Source organism: Syngnathus scovelli, chromosome 2, assembly GCF_024217435.2.
Source record: "Syngnathus scovelli strain Florida chromosome 2, RoL_Ssco_1.2, whole genome shotgun sequence".
Taxonomy (NCBI): Eukaryota; Metazoa; Chordata; class Actinopteri; order Syngnathiformes; family Syngnathidae; genus Syngnathus; species Syngnathus scovelli.
Window position 1 is genome coordinate 1151668 of NC_090848.1, and position 19061 is coordinate 1170728.

The 19061-nt window shown below is 42.4% G+C and overlaps 7 protein-coding genes and 2 non-coding genes across 13 annotated transcripts; 4 read left to right on the forward strand and 5 right to left on the reverse strand.

Moving 5' to 3' along the window:
* Nucleotides 1-154: 154 nt before the first annotated feature.
* Nucleotides 155-1313, forward strand: smim1 (small integral membrane protein 1). The gene is made up of 3 exons (XM_049753065.2): nucleotides 155-314; nucleotides 385-514; nucleotides 649-1313. Exons 2-3 carry the CDS (start codon nucleotides 420-422, stop codon nucleotides 779-781), a joined length of 228 nt encoding a protein of 75 aa, XP_049609022.1. The 5' UTR covers nucleotides 155-314; nucleotides 385-419; the 3' UTR covers nucleotides 782-1313.
* mad2l2 (mitotic arrest deficient 2 like 2) lies at nucleotides 858-2956 on the reverse strand. Its single transcript, XM_049753064.2, has 8 exons — nucleotides 2696-2956; nucleotides 2323-2441; nucleotides 2179-2250; nucleotides 2016-2116; nucleotides 1844-1938; nucleotides 1681-1754; nucleotides 1510-1602; nucleotides 858-1387 (listed from the first exon to the last, which is right to left on the reverse strand). The coding sequence occupies exons 1-8, from the start codon at nucleotides 2733-2735 to the stop codon at nucleotides 1349-1351; spliced, it is 633 nt and encodes a 210-aa protein (XP_049609021.1). The 5' UTR covers nucleotides 2736-2956; the 3' UTR covers nucleotides 858-1348.
* Nucleotides 2957-3283: 327 nt separating this feature from the next.
* Nucleotides 3284-5655, reverse strand: LOC125988776 (proteoglycan 4). The gene has a single exon (XM_049754429.1). It carries the CDS (start codon nucleotides 5653-5655, stop codon nucleotides 4144-4146), a length of 1512 nt encoding a protein of 503 aa, XP_049610386.1. The 3' UTR covers nucleotides 3284-4143.
* Nucleotides 5656-10483: 4828 nt separating this feature from the next.
* LOC125988777 (uncharacterized) lies at nucleotides 10484-13978 on the reverse strand. 5 transcript variants are annotated; one of them, XR_011086469.1, is made up of 3 exons: nucleotides 13876-13978; nucleotides 13309-13500; nucleotides 10484-11290 (listed from the first exon to the last, which is right to left on the reverse strand). XR_011086469.1 is itself a non-coding variant. In XM_049754430.2 (2 exons), exons 1-2 carry the CDS (start codon nucleotides 11926-11928, stop codon nucleotides 10548-10550), a joined length of 924 nt encoding a protein of 307 aa, XP_049610387.2. In that variant the 5' UTR covers nucleotides 11929-11987; the 3' UTR covers nucleotides 10484-10547. The 5 variants fall into 5 exon arrangements, 1 of the variants encoding a protein (XP_049610387.2); XR_011086468.1 differs by having other exon boundaries at nucleotides 12087-13500; XR_011086466.1 differs by having other exon boundaries at nucleotides 11994-13500.
* On the forward strand, nucleotides 13338-15087 carry fkbpl (FKBP prolyl isomerase like). The gene is made up of 3 exons (XM_049753902.2): nucleotides 13338-13509; nucleotides 13895-14166; nucleotides 14255-15087. The coding sequence occupies exons 1-3, from the start codon at nucleotides 13338-13340 to the stop codon at nucleotides 14897-14899; spliced, it is 1089 nt and encodes a 362-aa protein (XP_049609859.1). The 3' UTR covers nucleotides 14900-15087.
* Nucleotides 15088-15438: 351 nt separating this feature from the next.
* Nucleotides 15439-16823, reverse strand: ebp (EBP cholestenol delta-isomerase). Its single transcript, XM_049753903.1, has 5 exons — nucleotides 16669-16823; nucleotides 16222-16516; nucleotides 16103-16139; nucleotides 15901-16031; nucleotides 15439-15818 (listed from the first exon to the last, which is right to left on the reverse strand). The coding sequence occupies exons 2-5, from the start codon at nucleotides 16511-16513 to the stop codon at nucleotides 15598-15600; spliced, it is 681 nt and encodes a 226-aa protein (XP_049609860.1). The 5' UTR covers nucleotides 16514-16516; nucleotides 16669-16823; the 3' UTR covers nucleotides 15439-15597.
* Nucleotides 16824-17021: 198 nt separating this feature from the next.
* trnah-gug (transfer RNA histidin (anticodon GUG)) lies at nucleotides 17022-17093 on the reverse strand. Its single transcript has one exon. It is a non-coding gene; the product is annotated as a tRNA-His (tRNA).
* A 208-nt stretch (nucleotides 17094-17301) lies between these two features.
* trnae-uuc (transfer RNA glutamic acid (anticodon UUC)) lies at nucleotides 17302-17373 on the forward strand. Its single transcript has one exon. It is a non-coding gene; the product is annotated as a tRNA-Glu (tRNA).
* Nucleotides 17374-17669: 296 nt separating this feature from the next.
* ccdc115 (coiled-coil domain containing 115) lies at nucleotides 17670-18965 on the forward strand. Its single transcript, XM_049753905.2, has 5 exons — nucleotides 17670-17916; nucleotides 18050-18153; nucleotides 18225-18328; nucleotides 18415-18606; nucleotides 18734-18965. Exons 1-5 carry the CDS (start codon nucleotides 17812-17814, stop codon nucleotides 18859-18861), a joined length of 633 nt encoding a protein of 210 aa, XP_049609862.1. The 5' UTR covers nucleotides 17670-17811; the 3' UTR covers nucleotides 18862-18965.
* The last annotated feature ends 96 nt before the right edge of the window (nucleotides 18966-19061 follow it).

Sequence of the window (19061 nt, forward strand, 5' to 3'; positions counted from 1 at the left end):
ACATATAGGTGGCGCTGTTTATGTTTGCCATTTTCTGCATCACGCTACCTACTCATTTTACAGACTTAAAAAAAAAAGGAGCAGCACAGGAGTGTCTTAATGTGAATCCAGCTGCTCACCTTCAAAGTCCACCTTGAGTCAAAGTCCATTTATTGCACACCGTTAAAGAGTTTGAAGAAAAGGTTAACCACCTACAACTTGGACTTTGCCATAGCAAGTTGTATAAACATAGATGGGAACAAATTCATTGATGATCAGCTGAGACAAGTGACACAAACAAGGTCCTGTTAAAAGAGACTTTCAAAATCCCCGAGGCAGGTTCCACAAGATCGCGATGATGTTCTTGAATGTGGATATTTTCTATCACTGACTTCTTGCACACAGGCATAAAAGACTAAGTGAGAGTGCGGACTTCCCACATGGATGCCAACGATCCCGGCAGTGTGCAATACAATCGGTGGAATGAGGACAACATCAACATGAACGTGGCGGCGTCACAGCCTCCCATGACCAGGTGAGTACGTTTCAACCCAGTACTAACCTTTTTTGACATTGCCTCAAATGATTAAGTCAGTGTGTAGTTTCGCTTTTTCTATTATAAGAAAGGAAACGCGACAAGAAGTTTGAATTTGATGAAAATTCCATCAGGCTCTACAACAGAACATGCACTGGCAAGACTGGCATCGTGGTGAAGGCAGCCGGAGCACTGGTTGCATTTATGCTTGTCTTCATCATGGGATACTTGACAGGATACTCCGTCCATAAATGTGAAGTCTTTTGAGACTTGTTTGTGATTTAGGGCTATATAAATATAATTGACTTGATAAATGCTGATGGAGCCCAATAATACGAAAACGTTGGAGAGATGTACTATATCTGTATTTTCCACAAAACAATGACAATCGCAAAGCACAATAAATCTGACATGAATAAGGAAAGCTCTTGGTATTCCAACCGTCTAGACTCTAAGGGTTCATCTGTACAACTGTGCCAATCACATAGAAGAATCTAAAGTTTGCAATATAAAAAAACAAGCATGTGACAATAATAGTCAAAATAATGGCACTGTAAATGTAACATGCTCAATTTACCAACTCACGGTTGACTTCATGATGTTACACCAATGGGATATGATCTACTTTCATTTAACCTGTTTAAAATCATAAATCATGGATCACAAATTGTAAACTTCTTGCCATTCATACAACATCAATATTTTATACTTTGTGACATTTTTGTTTGGTAGTGTGCTGTGAGATTTTCATTTTATGTCAAATGAAAGCCTCGGCTGAATAAAGTTTACCGTAAAATGATTTTTTTTTTTTTTTGCACGTGTCCTTCATTTCTGCTACATCTTCTGGGCTCGCTCCTCCACATACAGCTGCATCTGTTCCAAACAGACAAAAATGCAACGTGGTCAAGGACACGTGGTAGAAAACTGCTCTCAAAACCTACATTAAAAAAAAAATAGAAATAGCCATCTATTAAAAATATTGTATGGTGCTTCACCTTCACTATATCAGACGTCAAGGTCTTCAGTGGGATGAGTCTGGGCTCCTGCATGTGGACCTCCTGCTCATCAGCAACTATCCATGGGAAATCCTAAAACAAGCAACCAAGGGGCAAAATTGACACACACATCTTGATCTCCTGCAAGTGATGTACATCATTTGTTCTTACCTTGATGACTTGAACCTTCTCCATGTTGCGTGTGGCAGAATTTCTTGTATGAACTAATACTGTAAATGAACAATCTGAGACAGGAGAAAAACAAACGACATTATACACATTCTGAAAGGACATTCAAACTTGTCTGACCGATATGTTCTTCATCAGCTCTCACCTGGTGGATTATTGTTTAAAACAGCATCACACACGCTGATCTTAAGAATGAATGCCCTCAGCAGCTGCTCCACATGAGACAGTAATGTGTCTGAGCTAAATATAATAACATCAGGAGTTAATAATCTGATTAATTTATGATCATTGTTTCAAAAAAACGAGGGTTTGCAAACCTGATAGAGAGAAGCGGTGGTTGGGATATCTCAAAGACAAATCTCTCAACTGGATGATGCTCCTTGTCCATAATGACGACAACCACCTTCTCAGCATCATTCTGCCAGGAAAATGGAGGTGAGTGGAAGATCACCATTGTATAGTTCCAGTTTCCAATCTGACCTTCTCAATTAGCGGTTTTATACAGTGAAGTGTATCTTGGATGTACTGGTTCAGCTCAGGATGACATGACATCTGCCAAAAGAACATTTAAAGATGAGGGGGGTATAAACATGAACATTTTAGATGTGTAAATGTGTCTCATACCTGCACAGGGACATTGTACTTCTTTCGCTTCTGAAATATTCCTGATGGGTAAACTTCACGGACATACAGGATGAGATGAATGGCAACTTCCAAGAACTCACACAAAATGTCAGCAACCACTGGAGGAAACACACGAGTTTATTATTCTAATCGTGTGGAAAGATCCAGATCCTCCACAAAACAAACACCCTGATATCTTAGCAATTATGTCAAACGGAGTTAAACTTTCTCATTTTTGAAAATCAATGATGTATTGATGACTGAATATCTGAGATGAGAAAGAAATGTCTGGGTTATCTCTTTACCAATTCCTTTTAACTTAAATGCATGGGGAGTTGGTTTAAAAAAAAAAAAAAAAGGAAGTGCTCCATACCTTGTCCAAAATTGAGATCTTGCCGTGTTAGAGTTGTCATAATTCCAACAACTGAATGATGAAGAAACTGCTCGCTTCCACTTTGGAGCTTGCTTTTATTTGTTGTCACCGTCAGCCACAACTACATTCCAAATGTCGAATCCTGAGTAAACCAAATCTCAACTTTAAGACGATTTTTAGACACAACTAAATGACAAAATACACGGGTCAGAAATGTTTTGCCCGCCAGTTGCGGCGCATACTAATGACGCAGCTTTTACAAGCCTGTCCACGAGTGATGACGTAGACTGACGCAAACCATCCATCGATGGAATATTTTATTTTTTATTTTTTTCTCCAAATGTTGATCGTCAAATTGACTATTTTTAATCATTATCCTTGTATATACTTTTCATAATGGTTTTCTGTCTTTGATTGGTAAATACAACAAGCAAACAGAAATGTGCATCCTTAAGTAGTAAAATACATTTTAAAAAAAAATAACCTACAAGACGACCATATCAAGTTCTTATATGAGACACTTACAAAACAACCACATTTTTAAAATTTCATTTATTTATTCATGTTTTCTCTGAAAATGGATCCCTCAGGTCCCGGTGGAAATATACATTATCATAGATATAAGAAACAATAATGCAAAAATATATGACAACAAATTAAAACACTAAAGCACCATAATAGTGCTGTTAAATATGCAGCATAAAATTTACAGGACGGTGACAGTCCTAGTTGAGGTAGATACGTGAAGAAAAAAAAAAGCATTTGGAAAAAATGACTTCCTCTGACTCACTGACACAGTGAGGTTAAATAAATTTGCGGCTGGGTTTGAACCCAAACACATACCCGACCTTCTGATCGGTTTCAGTCTGTTAGCATTTATAGCTAGCTGCGTAGCTGTACTCCCTCCTACTCAACCATCAAAGATGGTAACGTTCAACAATTTCAATCACCAGTTTGGCTCAATTCATTACACACAACTGAAGGAACTGAATCACCAAAGGAAGAATAATCATCCCTTATGGACAACTCCCGTGTTGATTGACAATGTCACACCCCCATTTCTTATCCAGGCATAGACCAAGCTAAAAGAATTGAGAACATCACTCTAATTGATGTGGCCTGAAGAAAATGGTGGCATGCCAATTTGGGCGGCTATCACAATCGCCAGCATTTTTAGCATTAGCGGATTTCCATAGCAATGCAGTGCACTAGAGCGCCCCGTTGTTCACGTTCCCTCTACATACGCAGCAAGATCAGTGCCATCACAACATTTCTTGGGTTGACTCAAAGGTGTAGATGGTGAAAATGTAAACCAATATCCTTTGAGGGTTCCAGTTTTGTGATCCAGACAGAATCAATGACAAAGTTGTTCAGCCTGGCAAACTGAAGTCTGCCAGCAGGTAATCCTTGTGGCCCTTGACAGTTTTTGGTCTCAGAGAGTATTAACACTAGGTCCCTAAGTACGGATTCCAAGAGTCACATTTTAATGCCTTATGTCTGCATCTAATTAGAGAAGCATTATGCCCACAATTTGGACATAAAACCGTAGAGGACTCAAGAGAATCATGTGCAAATTTAATCGTTTTTGTTATTTCTTTTAAGTCCTTACTCCTACTGAGGGCAAAGTCTCGTATTCTGTTTGTCTCAGCTTCTGCTTTACATCTGAGCGGCATGAGTTCTCGGTCCACGATCATCCCTCCCTTTGGTCTGTAGGGTGTCCGACTGGCTGGAGGGATTGTGCTGATTTTGACCTCCACTTTCTTTTCTGGTGGCTTCTCTTTTTTGGGTTTTGCCTTTGGTCTTTGAGACACAATAGGTGGAAGCATTCGTTGTTTATGGTTTTGGAGGCCTTTTTTTTCCTCTTTTAACAAATCTTGCTTTGGTTTCGGTGGTTTCTCAGAAATCGGCGAGAGCTTGGGTTTTTTGATGTCATTCAAATTGGTCTGTACAGCTTTTGATTTGACTTTTACTGACTCACCGCCCGTACCCTTTATAGGTCCAAGCACCGGCTTTGACTTTGACAGTAGTGATTTTTTGCCGCCCTTTTTTTGTGAGATAGGTGAAAGTTTGCTTTTACTTTTCATTTCCTCCTTGGCTTTCTGTCCATTGTCTTCATCTGGTGGTGTCAATGGAAATGCTGCACATATGTCATCTATATCTGGCATGGAAGTTGATGTAGCAACATCTTTGAACGGTGGTGATGGTGGTATTACCTCTACCTCTGGTTCAGGCTCTGGTGAGGGCTCAGGCTCGGGTGAGGGCTCAGGCTCGGGTGAGGGCTCAGGCTCTGGTGAGAGCTCTGGTGAGGGCTCCGGTTCAGGCTCTGGTGAGGGCTCAGGCTCTGGTGAGGGCTCTGGTGAGGGCTCTGGTACAATCACTGGTTCAGGTTCTGGCTCAGGCTCGGGTGAGGGCTCAGGCTCGGGTGAGGGCTCAGGCTCTGGTGAGGGCTCTGGCTCAGGCTCTGGCTCAGGCTCTGGTGAGGGCTCTGGCTCAGGCTCTGGTGAGGGCTCAGGCTCTGGTGAGGGCTCTGGTGAGGGCTCTGGTTCAGGAACAATCACAACTTCTTCAGGTGGAGAAGGTACTGGCTCCTCATACTCATCATCAAGTAATGCATCAGACAAGTTTTCTGTATCATCATGTTCAGAACTGGGCTCGCTGATGTGTGGGCTTACTGGCTGCTCCTCTGGCTCTTCTTCAACTTCAGGAGATTCTGGCAACTCCTCTATAATAGGCACAGTCATTTCTTTGGGTGGTGATGGCACCTCTTCAGGTATGACCTCCAGGGGTACTTTAGGTACCTGAATCTCTCGATGGGACATTGATCCTGATATATCCCCTGTATTGGTCACACTGACTGACACAGTGGAAGAACTTGACACAGTCGACATGGCATTATCTTGTATGGTTTCTGAATTGTCAATTTTGATGGTTAGGTCATATTCTACAAACTGTGTTGACATGTCCTCTGCATCATCCCTAGTGACTGATAAAGTGAATGAACTTGACATCGTATACGCTGGAGACTCTACGACTGTTACCATTTCTTGGATGTCTTGCATTTTGTTCATCTTGATTGAAAGGTCATACTCTACCGAGGTATTTGATGTTGGTTCAGATAGCATTGGGTCAGTCATCTCTCTTTGCGGTTCATATCTGTCCTCTGCATTTGTTTGTTCCGATGGAGCATCCGTATTGGAGATTTGTATGTCTTCATGTAACGGTCCAGATATTTCCTTTGTATTGGATATGTGGATTTCTTGCAGTTGCTGCAATGATCCGGACAATTCTTCTGTCTTGCTCACAACAAGCGATAAGGTGGATGACCTTGTGACCGGAGATTCATCTCTTGCTGTTTCTTGTGTTTTATTCACCGTTATACTGATGTCAGACTCGACGTGAGTATTTGACACAGAACTGGATATATCTTGTGCATCTGATAAACTCTCCGCATCAGATGCAAGGATGTCTTCGTGTGGTTGTGACGTAACTCCAGATTGGTTGCGTGTATACAATAATGTGTTGTCTGTATTTGTTTCTGGATCTAATATAGTTTCTGTATTAAATGACACACATTGGTCATTTGCAGATGACACCACTGACATTTTATTATCTGTACTAGATATATGGATTTCTTCATGTGATTGCAACCCGTCGGTTTGGCTCACAATGACTGACACAGAAGACGAATCCTGTCTTCCTCCTTCTTGGGTTGTGTTGATTTTGATGACAATGTCCGACTCGACGTAACTCATTGGAGCAGGGACGAGCATGTTCTCTCCACTTTGAACCGGTCCAGATCCATCTTCTGTTATTGGTACAGGTGATATGATCTCTCGATGTGGCGATGACAGTGCTGATTCTGTTATTTCCTCCGTTCTGTTCACAGTGACCGATATTGTGGATGAACCTGATGGAACGTACATAGGAGATTCCACTCCCGTTGTTTCTTGAAATTCTTGTCTTTTGTTGATCTTGATTGAGATGTCCGATTCCACACGGGTGGCTGGCACAGTGTCTTCTGTCAGAGATCTGGAGGTATCCTCTGTATCAGATGCAAGTATCTCTCCTTGGGATTGGGACCTTGACGCTGATTCTGACTCTGACAACGGCCCTTCTGTTTTGCTCACGATAACTGATACCGATCTATTGGACATAGGAGGCTCCTCCCTTAGCATTTCTTCCATGTCTCGTCTTTTGTTGATTTTAATAGACAAGTCATACTCGAAAACATTGCCTGGCATTGGCTCGAGTAGGTTTTCTGTAATCGGACCTTCTCTCGACATATCCTCTGCATTTCTTTCTGATTGAGATCGGTCGTCACTGATCCCTTCACGTGGCAACTGTTCCAACAGTTCTTCATGTTCAAATGCTTCTGCTCCAGATAAATCCTCTCTTTCAGACACATGGATCCCTTCATGTGTTTGTGGCAATGACATTGGTGTACATACGTCATCTTCATGTGATTGTGATATGTCCTCGGTATCAGACACAGGGATGCCTTCGTAGGATTGGAGCGCTAACAGTTGTACCGCATCTTCTGTTTTGCTTTCAAGGTCCGGACTTGACACACTCGTTCTGTGCGTGTCATTTACCGTCTCTTCTACTTCTTTGATGGCGTCTAACTGATCATCAGCATCTTCTTGAACTGTCACTGATAAAAATATATCCTCTGAATGTGGTAGGGGTTCACATAGATCTTCTGTCCCATGTACAGAAGTCTCTCCATGTGGTTCTGGCACTGATTCTGAAAGGACTTCTGCATTGAAGACTACTTTAGGTGTTCCAGGTTCTTGAGGCACTGATCTAGATCTGACGTCTGTATCAGGTTGAGCAATCTCTCCGTGTGATTGAGGCAATGATGCCGGCATTTCCCCCGTTATGCTTACAGTAACTGATACAGTGGAAGAACTCGACACAGCTGGTATAGGAGAGTCCTCTCTTGGTGTTTTGATGATCTCTTGTCTTTTGTTTATTTTAATTGAAAAAGTCAATACCTCCTCGGCAATTTCATCTGATCCAGATATGACTGTATTTGCCATTAATTCAGTTTTGTACTCTCTGGATGGTTCTGACATTCTTCTGGGTGTGTTCCCCATATTTAGAACAGGTGTGTCCTTTATATCAAGTGAAATTCCTTCACATGGCGTTGGCATTTGTCTAAATACTTCCTCTGAATCAGATACGGGGATCTCATCGTGTGATTGTGGCACTGAAACTGATTCAGTTATGTCTTCTGTTTCAGGTACAGAGATGTCCTGGTGCGAAGGTGGAATTGACAACGGTCCTGAAGGGATCTCTTCATGTTCAGATGTTGCTTTTTCGGAAATTTGTTCACACATGTTCTGCATATCAGATACAGGTGGACATGGAACAGAAGCTGGTCTAGGTATGGGTTCTGGTTCAGATACTTGGAATTCTTCATGTAGTTGCGGTAATGACGTTGCTCCTGATATTTCTATCTTTCTTCTCACCTTGACTGATATATTGGCTGGTTCTGACCCACTGGATCGAGGAGATTCATCTATGACTCTTCTTTGATGCTTCCCGTCATATTCAGCAGCCATGTCGTCTGTATTTTGTAATTGTTCACCTCTGCCTACTGATTTACGAATTGTGATCGCCAACCCAGGTATTTCCGATAAATTTGATACTGAACCTGCTAGGTCGTCTGTATTGAGCATTGACATTCTAGATGTGCTTTGCGCTTCAGATCCATGACTCTCGCAAGACGAATGTGGTCTTGAAATTTCCTCGGTTAGATTCACAACGACCGATAGAGCGGATGAACTTGATACGGATGAGATGGGAGAGTCTGCAGTGGCTGGTTCTTGGGATTCTTTTCTTGTGATCCTGATGGCGATGTCAGACCCTCTATTGGTAATTGAAGATCTGCGTTCTATGACTGGACCCAATCCTGATGTGTCTTCTGTACTTGGTGCTGGATAAGATAGGTCCTCTCGATCAGATGAAGGGGTCGGTGGTACACATGGCGAAGGTGCCGATCCGGACGTATCTTCTGGATGAGATGCGTGCACCTCACCTTGCGGTAGACACAATGAAATTGGTTTCGTTGTATCCCCTGTTTTGCTCACAGTGACTGATACAGTGGATCTTGAAATAGGCGACGCTGAAGATTCGTTGTCTGCTGCTTCTTGTCTTTGATGAACCTGGCTTAAGTCATCTTCTGTGTCCTTTGCACTTTGCGCTGATGGTGATGGAGCAGCTTTGGCATCAGGCTCAACGAATGATACAGTGGCAGAAATTGGTGGATCTTGGACAGGGGGTGCGGCCGGATCCTGTACTGGTTCTTCTCGTGTCTCTTGCCTTTGGTTGAGCTTTCTTAGGAAGTCATACTCTGAAAGAGTCAACAAATAGTTACATTAGAATTGAATATATGCTGCACAGAGACAATGTTTTCCCAATCACAGAACCATTTTGAATTATTTCAGTCTTGCAAATCTCTATTCATCTCATACCTTTTGCCAACTAGCATGCATTTCTCCCTCTGCTGCAGCCCACACACCAAAATCCTACATATGACTTTAAATTGCAGCAAGTAGAAATTATTTCTACAAAGGTTTCTACAAACGGTGAATTTGATGTGGCTTGCAAAGAGACAAATGAGACTTACCCCATTGCTCTTGAAATCGAAAGGCGACCTCGTTATCGTTTAAGTCTTCTCCTCCGAAACTTGTCATGTGGGTTAAATGTGTTTCTAAACATCTTGGAATGTCATCAGGTTGGGTTAGTATTGTCGTCCTGGATGTACACTCGATCAGAGTTTTGACGCCAAATGATAACGGATTCTCGGAATCCATTTTGAAACGATTGCTTCTTTCTTGTGTTTGTGGCTCGGTTGAAGTTTTCAGAATTTCATCACTCTGACGCTCCTCTTGTCACAAGAAACAAAGACTGTGTCAGGGATCAACAATTGCTTTTAAAGGCATTCCTCGATGGATGTAAGTAATGATGTCATGTTGTGTGACGTCACCCAGCTATGAGGTCACCTTGCATCACAGGGCTGTATGTTGTCATTGCATTACTTCATCTTTTTCTTAGCGCTACACTTCAGCTTCATTTTGCTTTGTCAGGTAAACCCTGATGAAGCTTGTGTTTGCATGCTCTTTAAAAAAATCGACACGTTTCAAATGGCTAAGCGACAAGTCTTCTTTGACCAAACGACGGACGTTAGCGTGTAAAGCTCGCTCAGCATTGGCAAATCGTATCAACGCATCGATGAGCCCAACGAGCTAACGAGGCGGCTGGGCCGTTGTGGTCCTCTGATTTAAAAAATAATGACAACTTTTTCCTCTGTATATTTTTATTGGAAAATTCAATTTATGCCTTTCACTCAGTCCCAATAAAAATACACTTTTCTGGAGAAGTTTTATCATCTTGAATTTAGATGAACGATATGAGCATTTTGAGATTTTATCTTTAACAAAAACAAATAAAAAAATAAATGCAATATGTACAAACTTTTGTATTCTTCTTTTTTTTTTTTAAGATTTGATACTGTCCATAGGGTGTAGATAAGCACAAAGCTTGAGGGAACTCCAGTCTTACATATCTGTGCCAATTATAAAATATTCAGTGATATTGATATTCTAGCCACATACCCGGCCAAAATGCGTGAGCTACAAATGCTTTTTTTAAGAACTAGGAACTGGAAAAATAAACCAGCCTTGCTCACACCTGCTACAATCTCACTGAAAAAAAATCACATTCAGTGTTTCGAGTTGCATTTTCTATGCAGCATCCTTCCTCTTTTCGATCAATTGTAGACCATTTGTTCTCACACTCGCTTTATTTCGAAAGATGATCGATTTGAAATGAAATCAAATTCTATACATCATAGTCGCGGACTATACCTTAGTTCTGGATCAAAAAGCATCCCTCCTTTGGGTCTATACGGGATCCGTATCTCAGATCCAGGGCCTAGCTCAGGTTTTTTAACACCCCGGTACTTATGGACTGATGGCCCTGCACCGGTTCTGACGGCCTCCGATTTCTTTTCCGGCTCAAACTGATTCATGGATTTATGGTACATACAGTCTTCCAATGTGCAGGTGAAATTGTCAGTGTTTGTTTTGGGCGTCTTTCTCGGTTTCGGCTTTTTTCGCGGAGAGCCTTTCTGATGGGTGTTGGGCGGGCCAGCCGCTTGAGGATGTTTGATGAGCTGCTGCCCGACGATCTGCTGCCCCATGACCTGCTGCGTGATGATCTGCTGTGCTTTCCTTTCCTCCTTGACGACAGAGTCACTGCACACCGCTCTTGGTTTTGTCCCTTGGGAAGAAGGTTTATGCTGCCCCTGTAGGGTGGTGGGTGCTGAAGACCTTTTCGGCACTTTGGTTTCCTTTTGACTGGGGGTCCTGGCTGTAAAAGCCTGTTGTGACTTTTTTCTCTGTGATGCTCCACCTATGTCCACAGCGCCAGATATTGGGATTTCTTCATACGGCAATGACACCGGTATTGAGAGTTTCTCCGCCCCAAATAGAGTTAATGATCTGGAAATGGACATAGACGATGAAGACAATCTGACTCCCAACTCGGCGATTTCTCTTTGTCTGCTGATGGTCATCAGAAAGTCGCTCTCTGCAAAGACAACAAAGAATCATACATGGATTATGGATTTGTGACTAGTGTCAGCAGAAATATAACCAATATTTTGATTGGCCACGTCAAAGATCCAGGTCAAACTTTTTCATACAATCACACATAAAGAGTCATCACTGGCATTTTGTGCATCAAAATAAATCTTTAGTGTTTGGACCCCATATGTCATATGCTGAGGGTCAACGCAAAAACGGAATCTGGCTTAATTCATCTTCTTGGCCATCTCAGGTGTCAGACTCCAGTCCACACCTGTTTCAAACAATCAGGATCGTTATCAGGCTCCTGCGGAGCTTGTTGATGAGGCGATTGTTTGAATCAAGTGTGTTGGAGGACCGAAGTTTAACACTTGTGATCGACGTAGTACATTTCCATATTTACTGATTCTTTTCTTTGTCGGTTTCGTGGCTAAAAAAAATGTAAGACCCGTCGAACTTACCCCATTGCTCTTGATATCGAAAGGCAAGCTCTTTAATATCTTTTTGGTTCGGGCCCGCAAATTCTATCATTTGCATCAGATGGGCTTCTAAAAATTTGTTAATATCACCCGGCTGTGACAGCAGCACGGCACGTGAGATGCACTCAAGCTGACTCCTAACGCCATACGGTAACGGCTCCATTTAGATGACGACAAGTCGCCGATCACGCCGACTGAATACACTCAGAGGCAGCGATGCCCGCGCACCTTGACAGGGATCCACACTGGCTTTCAGACGCATTTGTCATGGATGAAAAGGCTCGTGTCATTAGAGCAAATGAAGCGTCTATGTGACGTCACCTGGTTCAAGGAGGTTGTGTGACATCACAGGGCCATGTGATGTATGGAAGGTGTAAAAAAAAAAAAAAAAAACAGGTCCCAGACTGACCCTGTGTAGCCACTTCCAAGCAACTCAATCATCAAGTGTGAGCGATCCTACGAAATGACAAAGTCCCTGGTCTTGTCTCGGGAGAAAAACTGTGGAATGGCGAGATGAAGGTCAGGCTGGTCTCTCTCGCACTCTATCAACCTTATTCCCAGGGTCGGTCGTGGAATGTGAGAACTTCTGGTTAGAGACTTCTAGTCAAATGCCCTCATCGGTTGCAATACGTTTGGCTTCATGTAGTGTTTTTTTTTTTTTTTAAAACCCCATTTCTAAGTGATCATCAGCCCTCATTACATAAAAAATTGGAAGTGGCTGCAAACAGACTTGCCTGCTTCTAAGGGATCATCAGCCCTAATTGCATTGAAAATTGGAAGTGGCTGCAAACAGACTTGTCTGCTTGACGCTAAATAATACTCTTTTAACAAAATGATACCCCTTAGATGTTTTCCTATTGCTCACGTCTAAAGCTCGTTGTGTAATTAGATGTAGCAGGAAACAAGATTAAAATGTTTTCTCTTAAAAGCAGCTACAACCAGCGTTGCAACATTGTTGAAAACGCTGGTTTTGCTATACCGGAAGTTCCTCCCTTATATCACGCAAAGGCTCATGGGGCGGAGGAAGAAGGTGGATACGCCTTTGTCTTTTTACACAGAATACTTATTTATTTTTTAATTTTTATTCATTTGTTTTTATTTTTGTATTTATTTATTGTCCACCACCTTTTCATTTATTTATTTATTTTTTTACAGCAAGTGGTACTGAGCTATAGCCTGTAGATGGCAGCAACGCAACGTTTCAATCACAGTGTCTGGAAGGAAACGCAACGAAGAAGTCATGGACATCGAAAAAGAAACTCTTTCCTCCCATGGATCAGATGATTGAATTTATTCATCTGTTCAATCTGGTACGTCATTCTTGCAATAATTCAGAGGTATCTGCAACCTTCTATAGATTTTATCCAGAATTTAATGTCCGTATGTTCGTTGCATTCATGGTTGGCCCACCGCGGTCTGCTTTCTCCTGCACGAACTTGACAACACTTTCGAGGCTCATGATCATGTCTTAGTTTTTTTAAAATGTATAGTTTGAAAGTTTTTTCTAACACAAATAAAACGACATAATGATAAAGTAGCAAACCTGTCTATTTGTCTGTCTTCAGTGGAGAGATGGACACAGTTGAAGGTGTTGAACAAGCGCAGATTGATTCTCCTGCTGCCAAAGATCCTGATGGGGTCGATGTCACATCTTGGGTGTCGGTCTGTCCGAGAGGCCTCTGGGCGGTCCAGAAGACCCTGACGCTCTCAGGAAGCCATCAGAAAGTCTCGAATTCTGGAGAAGGTGCCCGCATGATGCATTTCTTTTTATTTGATTTTGAGCTGTCAAAATGAATCTACTATCAATGAATAGCCATCTATTTTAATAATCAACAGTAATTATTTTCTGATTGTTTTTGTTTTTTTTTGTTTAACGGGAATAAGACATTTACAAAATACCGCTTCTGAAAAACACCACCACAGTAACAGTTTCAAAAAGGGTTGAACAACCTCAATTGTTGTTAGATTTGACCTTTTTGAACCACAAAACAATCCCAAATAACAATTACTAGTTGAGTGATGGGGACCAAATGGTTTCGATAAAATAATCGATTTTAAAACTATTTGATTGTGACAGCCTTAATTGATTTTACAGGAAGTAATCAAGCACCTTGTTTGTTTTCTTTCAGGACTGTCGTCCGCTTCCAAGCCAAGGTTGGGTTCACTGTGTCGTGTTCGTGTGTGTGTGACGGATCAAGCTGAAACATCGCCATCTGTAAAAGAAGATGAGACCAAGCAAGGAGTTCCACTTGATTTTCCAGAAGTGACTGTACTACAGCGTCAGCTGGACTCTGTCCTGCAGATACCACTAGGTGAATGGACAACATTTCGACTTGGAGAGGGTCAATGTGATGTTACAGAAGTATGTGTGGAGGACATGAGAGCTGGAGAGACATGTCAGGTATGGAAAATAACATCAGCGCACATCGGCAATTTGTCGTCGACTAAAAATGACGTCAGAGCTCTTACGTTTGCATCTTGCTGCTTAGATTCGACTTGTTCCGGCAAATGGAGTTGATGCATGGAATTCCCGGCCCACGGAGGAAGTACGTGCCACTGTGGAGCTCCAAGCTTTCACGCCAGGAAAGGAATCCTGGCAGATGTCACCTGGCGAAAAATGGGAGTGGGTGAGGTCCCATAAAGAAAGAGGCGGTCAGAGGTTCCGAAGCGGAGACTTGTGGGGAGCGTCGGACAGCTACAGTCGCGCCCTCAAACTCGTCATCACCCTGCTGGGCTGCGAGGCGGACAGACAAGAACAGCAAATAAACGAACAAAGTACGGCAGCCTCTGAAGATCCACCGTGCGCTCCCACGGTTCATCAAGTGCAAAGCATGAAAGCAGAACTTCACTCCAACTTGTCGTTGTGTCAGCTCAAACTGAAGCAGCCAGCGCGGGCGAAAGAAAATGCCGCTAAGGCCACACGGCTGGAACCAGGCGGGGCGAAAGCTTGGTACCGACTCGGCCAAGCCTGCCAGATGGTGAACGAGCTGGAGGAAGCCCGGCTGGCCTTTCGAGAACTGCTGAAGCTGCAGCCGGAATCCACGGCCGCCACGAAGGCTCTGAAAGAAATCACAAGTCGAGAAAAGGAAACAAATGCACAGCTGGGACAGAGACTTAGTAAAATGTTCAACTAGAAAGCAGAAGATACGTATGACTGCAACGTGTCAGCCAGCCAGACCTCCCTCTGACATCTCCAGAGGGTTCAAAATGCTGAATGTCTGAATGGCTACCCTCTCACGTAATTTATTTATTGTTGTTCATCTTAAATGCCTTATCATTTGATTGTGGTTTCAATACAAATAAAGTTGAGTTTTGTTGAGAAGCCAAAATCTTTCTTATTGCGTTTACTTTTGAGGCTTACTTGGCGGTTTGCGTGTTTCTCAGCGATGACCACTAGATGTCGCCCATGACGAAGCAAAAGATTTTGATTTTAAGGCATTGTCAACGTTTTGACGCTGCCAAAAACCGACACCCGGAATCGGACCAGGAAATTTGTTTGTACGTTTTTGCAGCACAAACGAAATTTTTTACGGCACAACCAAAACAGACTATATTTCTTAAATTTTGCGTGGGGTGGGGGGCCAGCTTCACACAGGTTTTCTCCCATCCTAACGTTTCTGGGCAGCAGACAACTGTCTCCAAGCGTCCACAATGAGCTCCTGTGATGACGACATGAGTTTAAGTCTTTATTTAAAACCCAAAAGACTCAGATTTACTTCGTCCCAAATATTTTCTGACTGTCAATCGGAACATTTCAATCCAAAATTTTCGGTCTTCATAGTCTTTTGTGTGCTTTCCCTGCATATCTAGGAATCTGTCAATCCACAGCATCTTATTTTTTCTTGGATTTTTTAGTCTTTCTCCCATCCGAAAGTTTCTGTGCAGCAGACAACTGTCTCCAGGCATCCACAATGAGCACCAGTGGCACGATTATCCACAGGGCGTTCATAAACACAAAGTAGAACCAAAAGTAGATGGGGTGTCCCAGCTCACTGTGAACGTAATTCTCTCTGTGCTCAGTGAACATATACAGCACATCTCCATACAGCTGGCCTGGAGGAAAATGGCAGAATACGGCCAATCACTAACAATACAGCGGTGCAATGCAATAAAACAAGTGCTTGATTTTTCTTACCGAGCGAAAGTATGAGCTGCAGGACAAATCTGTAGGGCTTGTTAGTTATGAAGGCAAACACAGCCCAAAAGCTGAATGGTCCCCAAAAGCACGCAGTCACTGTCTCCATACAGACAGTAAAGTTGTCACCTCTGGGCAAACGACAAACATTGATTCAGCCCTCCGAGTTATATATTTGATTTGCGTGCAATCATCAACTCACATGACATATCGACTGTCCCCTTTAGAGTACTCTTTCCCTGGCGGAAAGATGTGAGAACATGTTTTTAATATGACAAATTTTCGCTTCATCCTGACATTCATCCATGTCTCTGTACTCACACAACTGTGACAAGAAACTCTGGTCCCCTGGAATAACATCATAGTAGAGACAGAACCAGCCCTCGATGACACTATGGATGAAACCACAAACGGCAAACCAGCACACGGCCAGACGCCTCAGAGCGCCCAGCCGGCCGGTAATCATCCAGGTCACAAGCAGAAAAAGTGCAGACACAGAGAAGAGAAACGTCAGGATCTCTGCCATGCTACGGTCATTGGCCACATAAGTGGGAATCTGGAGATCCCTGGGCCAGTAGGGATGAAGAGGTGCAGATCCTGAGGCGGTTGCCATCACCTGTTTTGAAGAAGGGAATTGTGATCACGTTTTGAAACAAAAAACTTTGCACAATCACCTGCACAAGACTTCATAACTGATTCCACAGAATGAGTGCAAATTAACTTCGTGCTGGTTAAGACAAATATTTCACATGTGTATTTTGCTCTCACCAGTAATGAAGAGCAAAACTCCCGAACTTTAGAAAACAAAAAACGGTTCTCTTCAAGGAAACGTGCAGCAAAATGCTACACGCAAGGCGTGTACAATAAAAAAATCTCAAATACGGAACTCCCAGTGCCTGACCAATCGGAGTGCTTGCTTCGGTGTGCCACATAGCATGTGATATCAACTGGTTCGACGATTGGCTCGCTCTCTCGGAACATTGACGTCATAGATGAAATACACCAATGAAATAAGACATCGCGAAAAGCTAAAACTAGGGGTAATTAATAAATGTTGGGATTTACCGTTAGGTGGCGGAACATAAAGGTACGGATTGAAATCACACGAAGCGATTACAACCTGCCGTGACCCGGATTCGAACCGGGGTTGCTGCGGCCACAACGCAGAGTACTAACCACTATACGATCACGGCGTGTCGTTTGCCGCCCCAGGAGTTGATAAAGAGGTTATTCACACGACGAGTCCTTTCTATTAAACAACATTTATTTTTAATAAGATTAATATTCAAAATAGTAATCTATAATCAATGTAACACGAATCTATTAAAAACTAGCAACTCAAAAATATATATCATTTTTGGTGAACTTTATAATCTTTAAGCACCCTGGTCGGAATGCAAGTCCCATATGGTCTAGCGGTTAGGATTCCTGGTTTTCACCCAGGCGGCCCGGGTTCGACTCCCGGTATGGGAACTTACCTTTTTGTGTTCGAACTCGTTTATTTTTTAATTTTTTTTTTGGGGGCATATACTGACAGCCTCAATATAAATAGCTTAGGATTTATCGTTAGATTGTCTACATATTGATGCTTTTTTTTTCTTTTACTTAAGGAAAGCACTGGTAACTCAGAACCTGATTTATGTAAACGTAACTTACGAATTTGGTGGCTAATTGTATTATGGGCCATAAAATAAAATCTCTTTATGACGTCTTATTGAATTTACGAGGTCGGTGTGCCACCTCCAACACGACGGATCAGCACGAACACAATCGCGTTTCCGTCGAAACATCACGTGACGTGTCTACACCACATGGGGTAATGTCACGTGACGCATTGCGGAAGTTTTGTACCCGAGTAGCAATTTGTTGTCTGTTTTATGCTCGAAACACAATTTAACACCCCCCCAAAACATGGACGAATCTGCTCTATTACTAGATGACATCTTGCTAGCTTTGATGGACCAGTTGGAGTTACTGGAGGAAAAACGAGGTCGTCTTAACTCCCTCATCGAGCAGGTAGTGACTAAGAGACATCTCCGTTTTTATATTATTGTGAAAGCTATCACGTGTTTGAATATGTCAAATTCTACTTTCGTCTCCTTTTGTACCGCCTGTGCTATGTTAGCTTACCATTTTGTGCTCCCTGCAGGGATGGTTTTTCATTTCCAAGGCGCGATATTCAATGGGAAACAAACAAGTGTCCGCTCTTCAGTATGCAAGTGAGATAAAGCCACTGGTTGCTGTTCACGTAAGGTGAGAAGTCAAGCAAAAGAGTCAATGAATTAAAACTTCCCTAAACACAATGACTTTATGTGTGTATGCAGACAACTTGGTGATGACAATGTCGAGTTCTGCACAGACTTGCCAAAGTACGATGAGTGTTGTAACACCAATGCACCTGTTGAAGACATTGGTCCGAAAGAGGAAGGTAAGACTGGACCATTTGAAAATGTCACAGGAAACCATCTTCAAAGAATTATAGAACATTTTCTTCATTTTGAATGTGCTTTTCAGGTGTCAGAAGAAGAATCAAACCTACGGAAACAAGCAGTGAAAAGAAGACAGTTGAAGAATTGAATAAAAGAAAATCATCAAAAGATCTTGCAGACTCAAAAAGTGAATCGAATCTTCCGCAAAACCCACTTCAGTGGTTTGGGATTTTGGTGCCACAATCCCTAAAACAAGCCCAGTTGTCCTTCAAGCAAGGTAATGGACAGTAGGTTGAAGTGATACTTCTCGACCGAGAATGTCACAGAGGAGTTAAATTAATCCAAAGTGAGCGAGCTAGATTAAACTGCCGATGACTAAACTTTATCTTCTGTTTTCTTTCCAGTCATCGAACTGTCTGCTGAGATTGCAACTCTCCAGGTGCAAATTTTAAACACCAGACGGGAGCTAAAGCGATGTTTTCAGGAGAAAGTGGAGAAAAAGAGAAAAAAAGAGGACATAACTGCATGTTAAAAATGAATTTGGGGTCATTCCATTTCTTTGTTGTAGATTGTCTTCATTGTAAATGTGTTGTTGTTGTTGTTGAATGTGCTTAATAAAATCAATGAGTCACACTACTCGCTATAAAAAGGTTACTTGTCAACCCCCCAACTGAGTGCAGCAGGACCCTCAATCCCAGCTGGATTTAACCTTTATCTCGTGCCCGCCCCTAG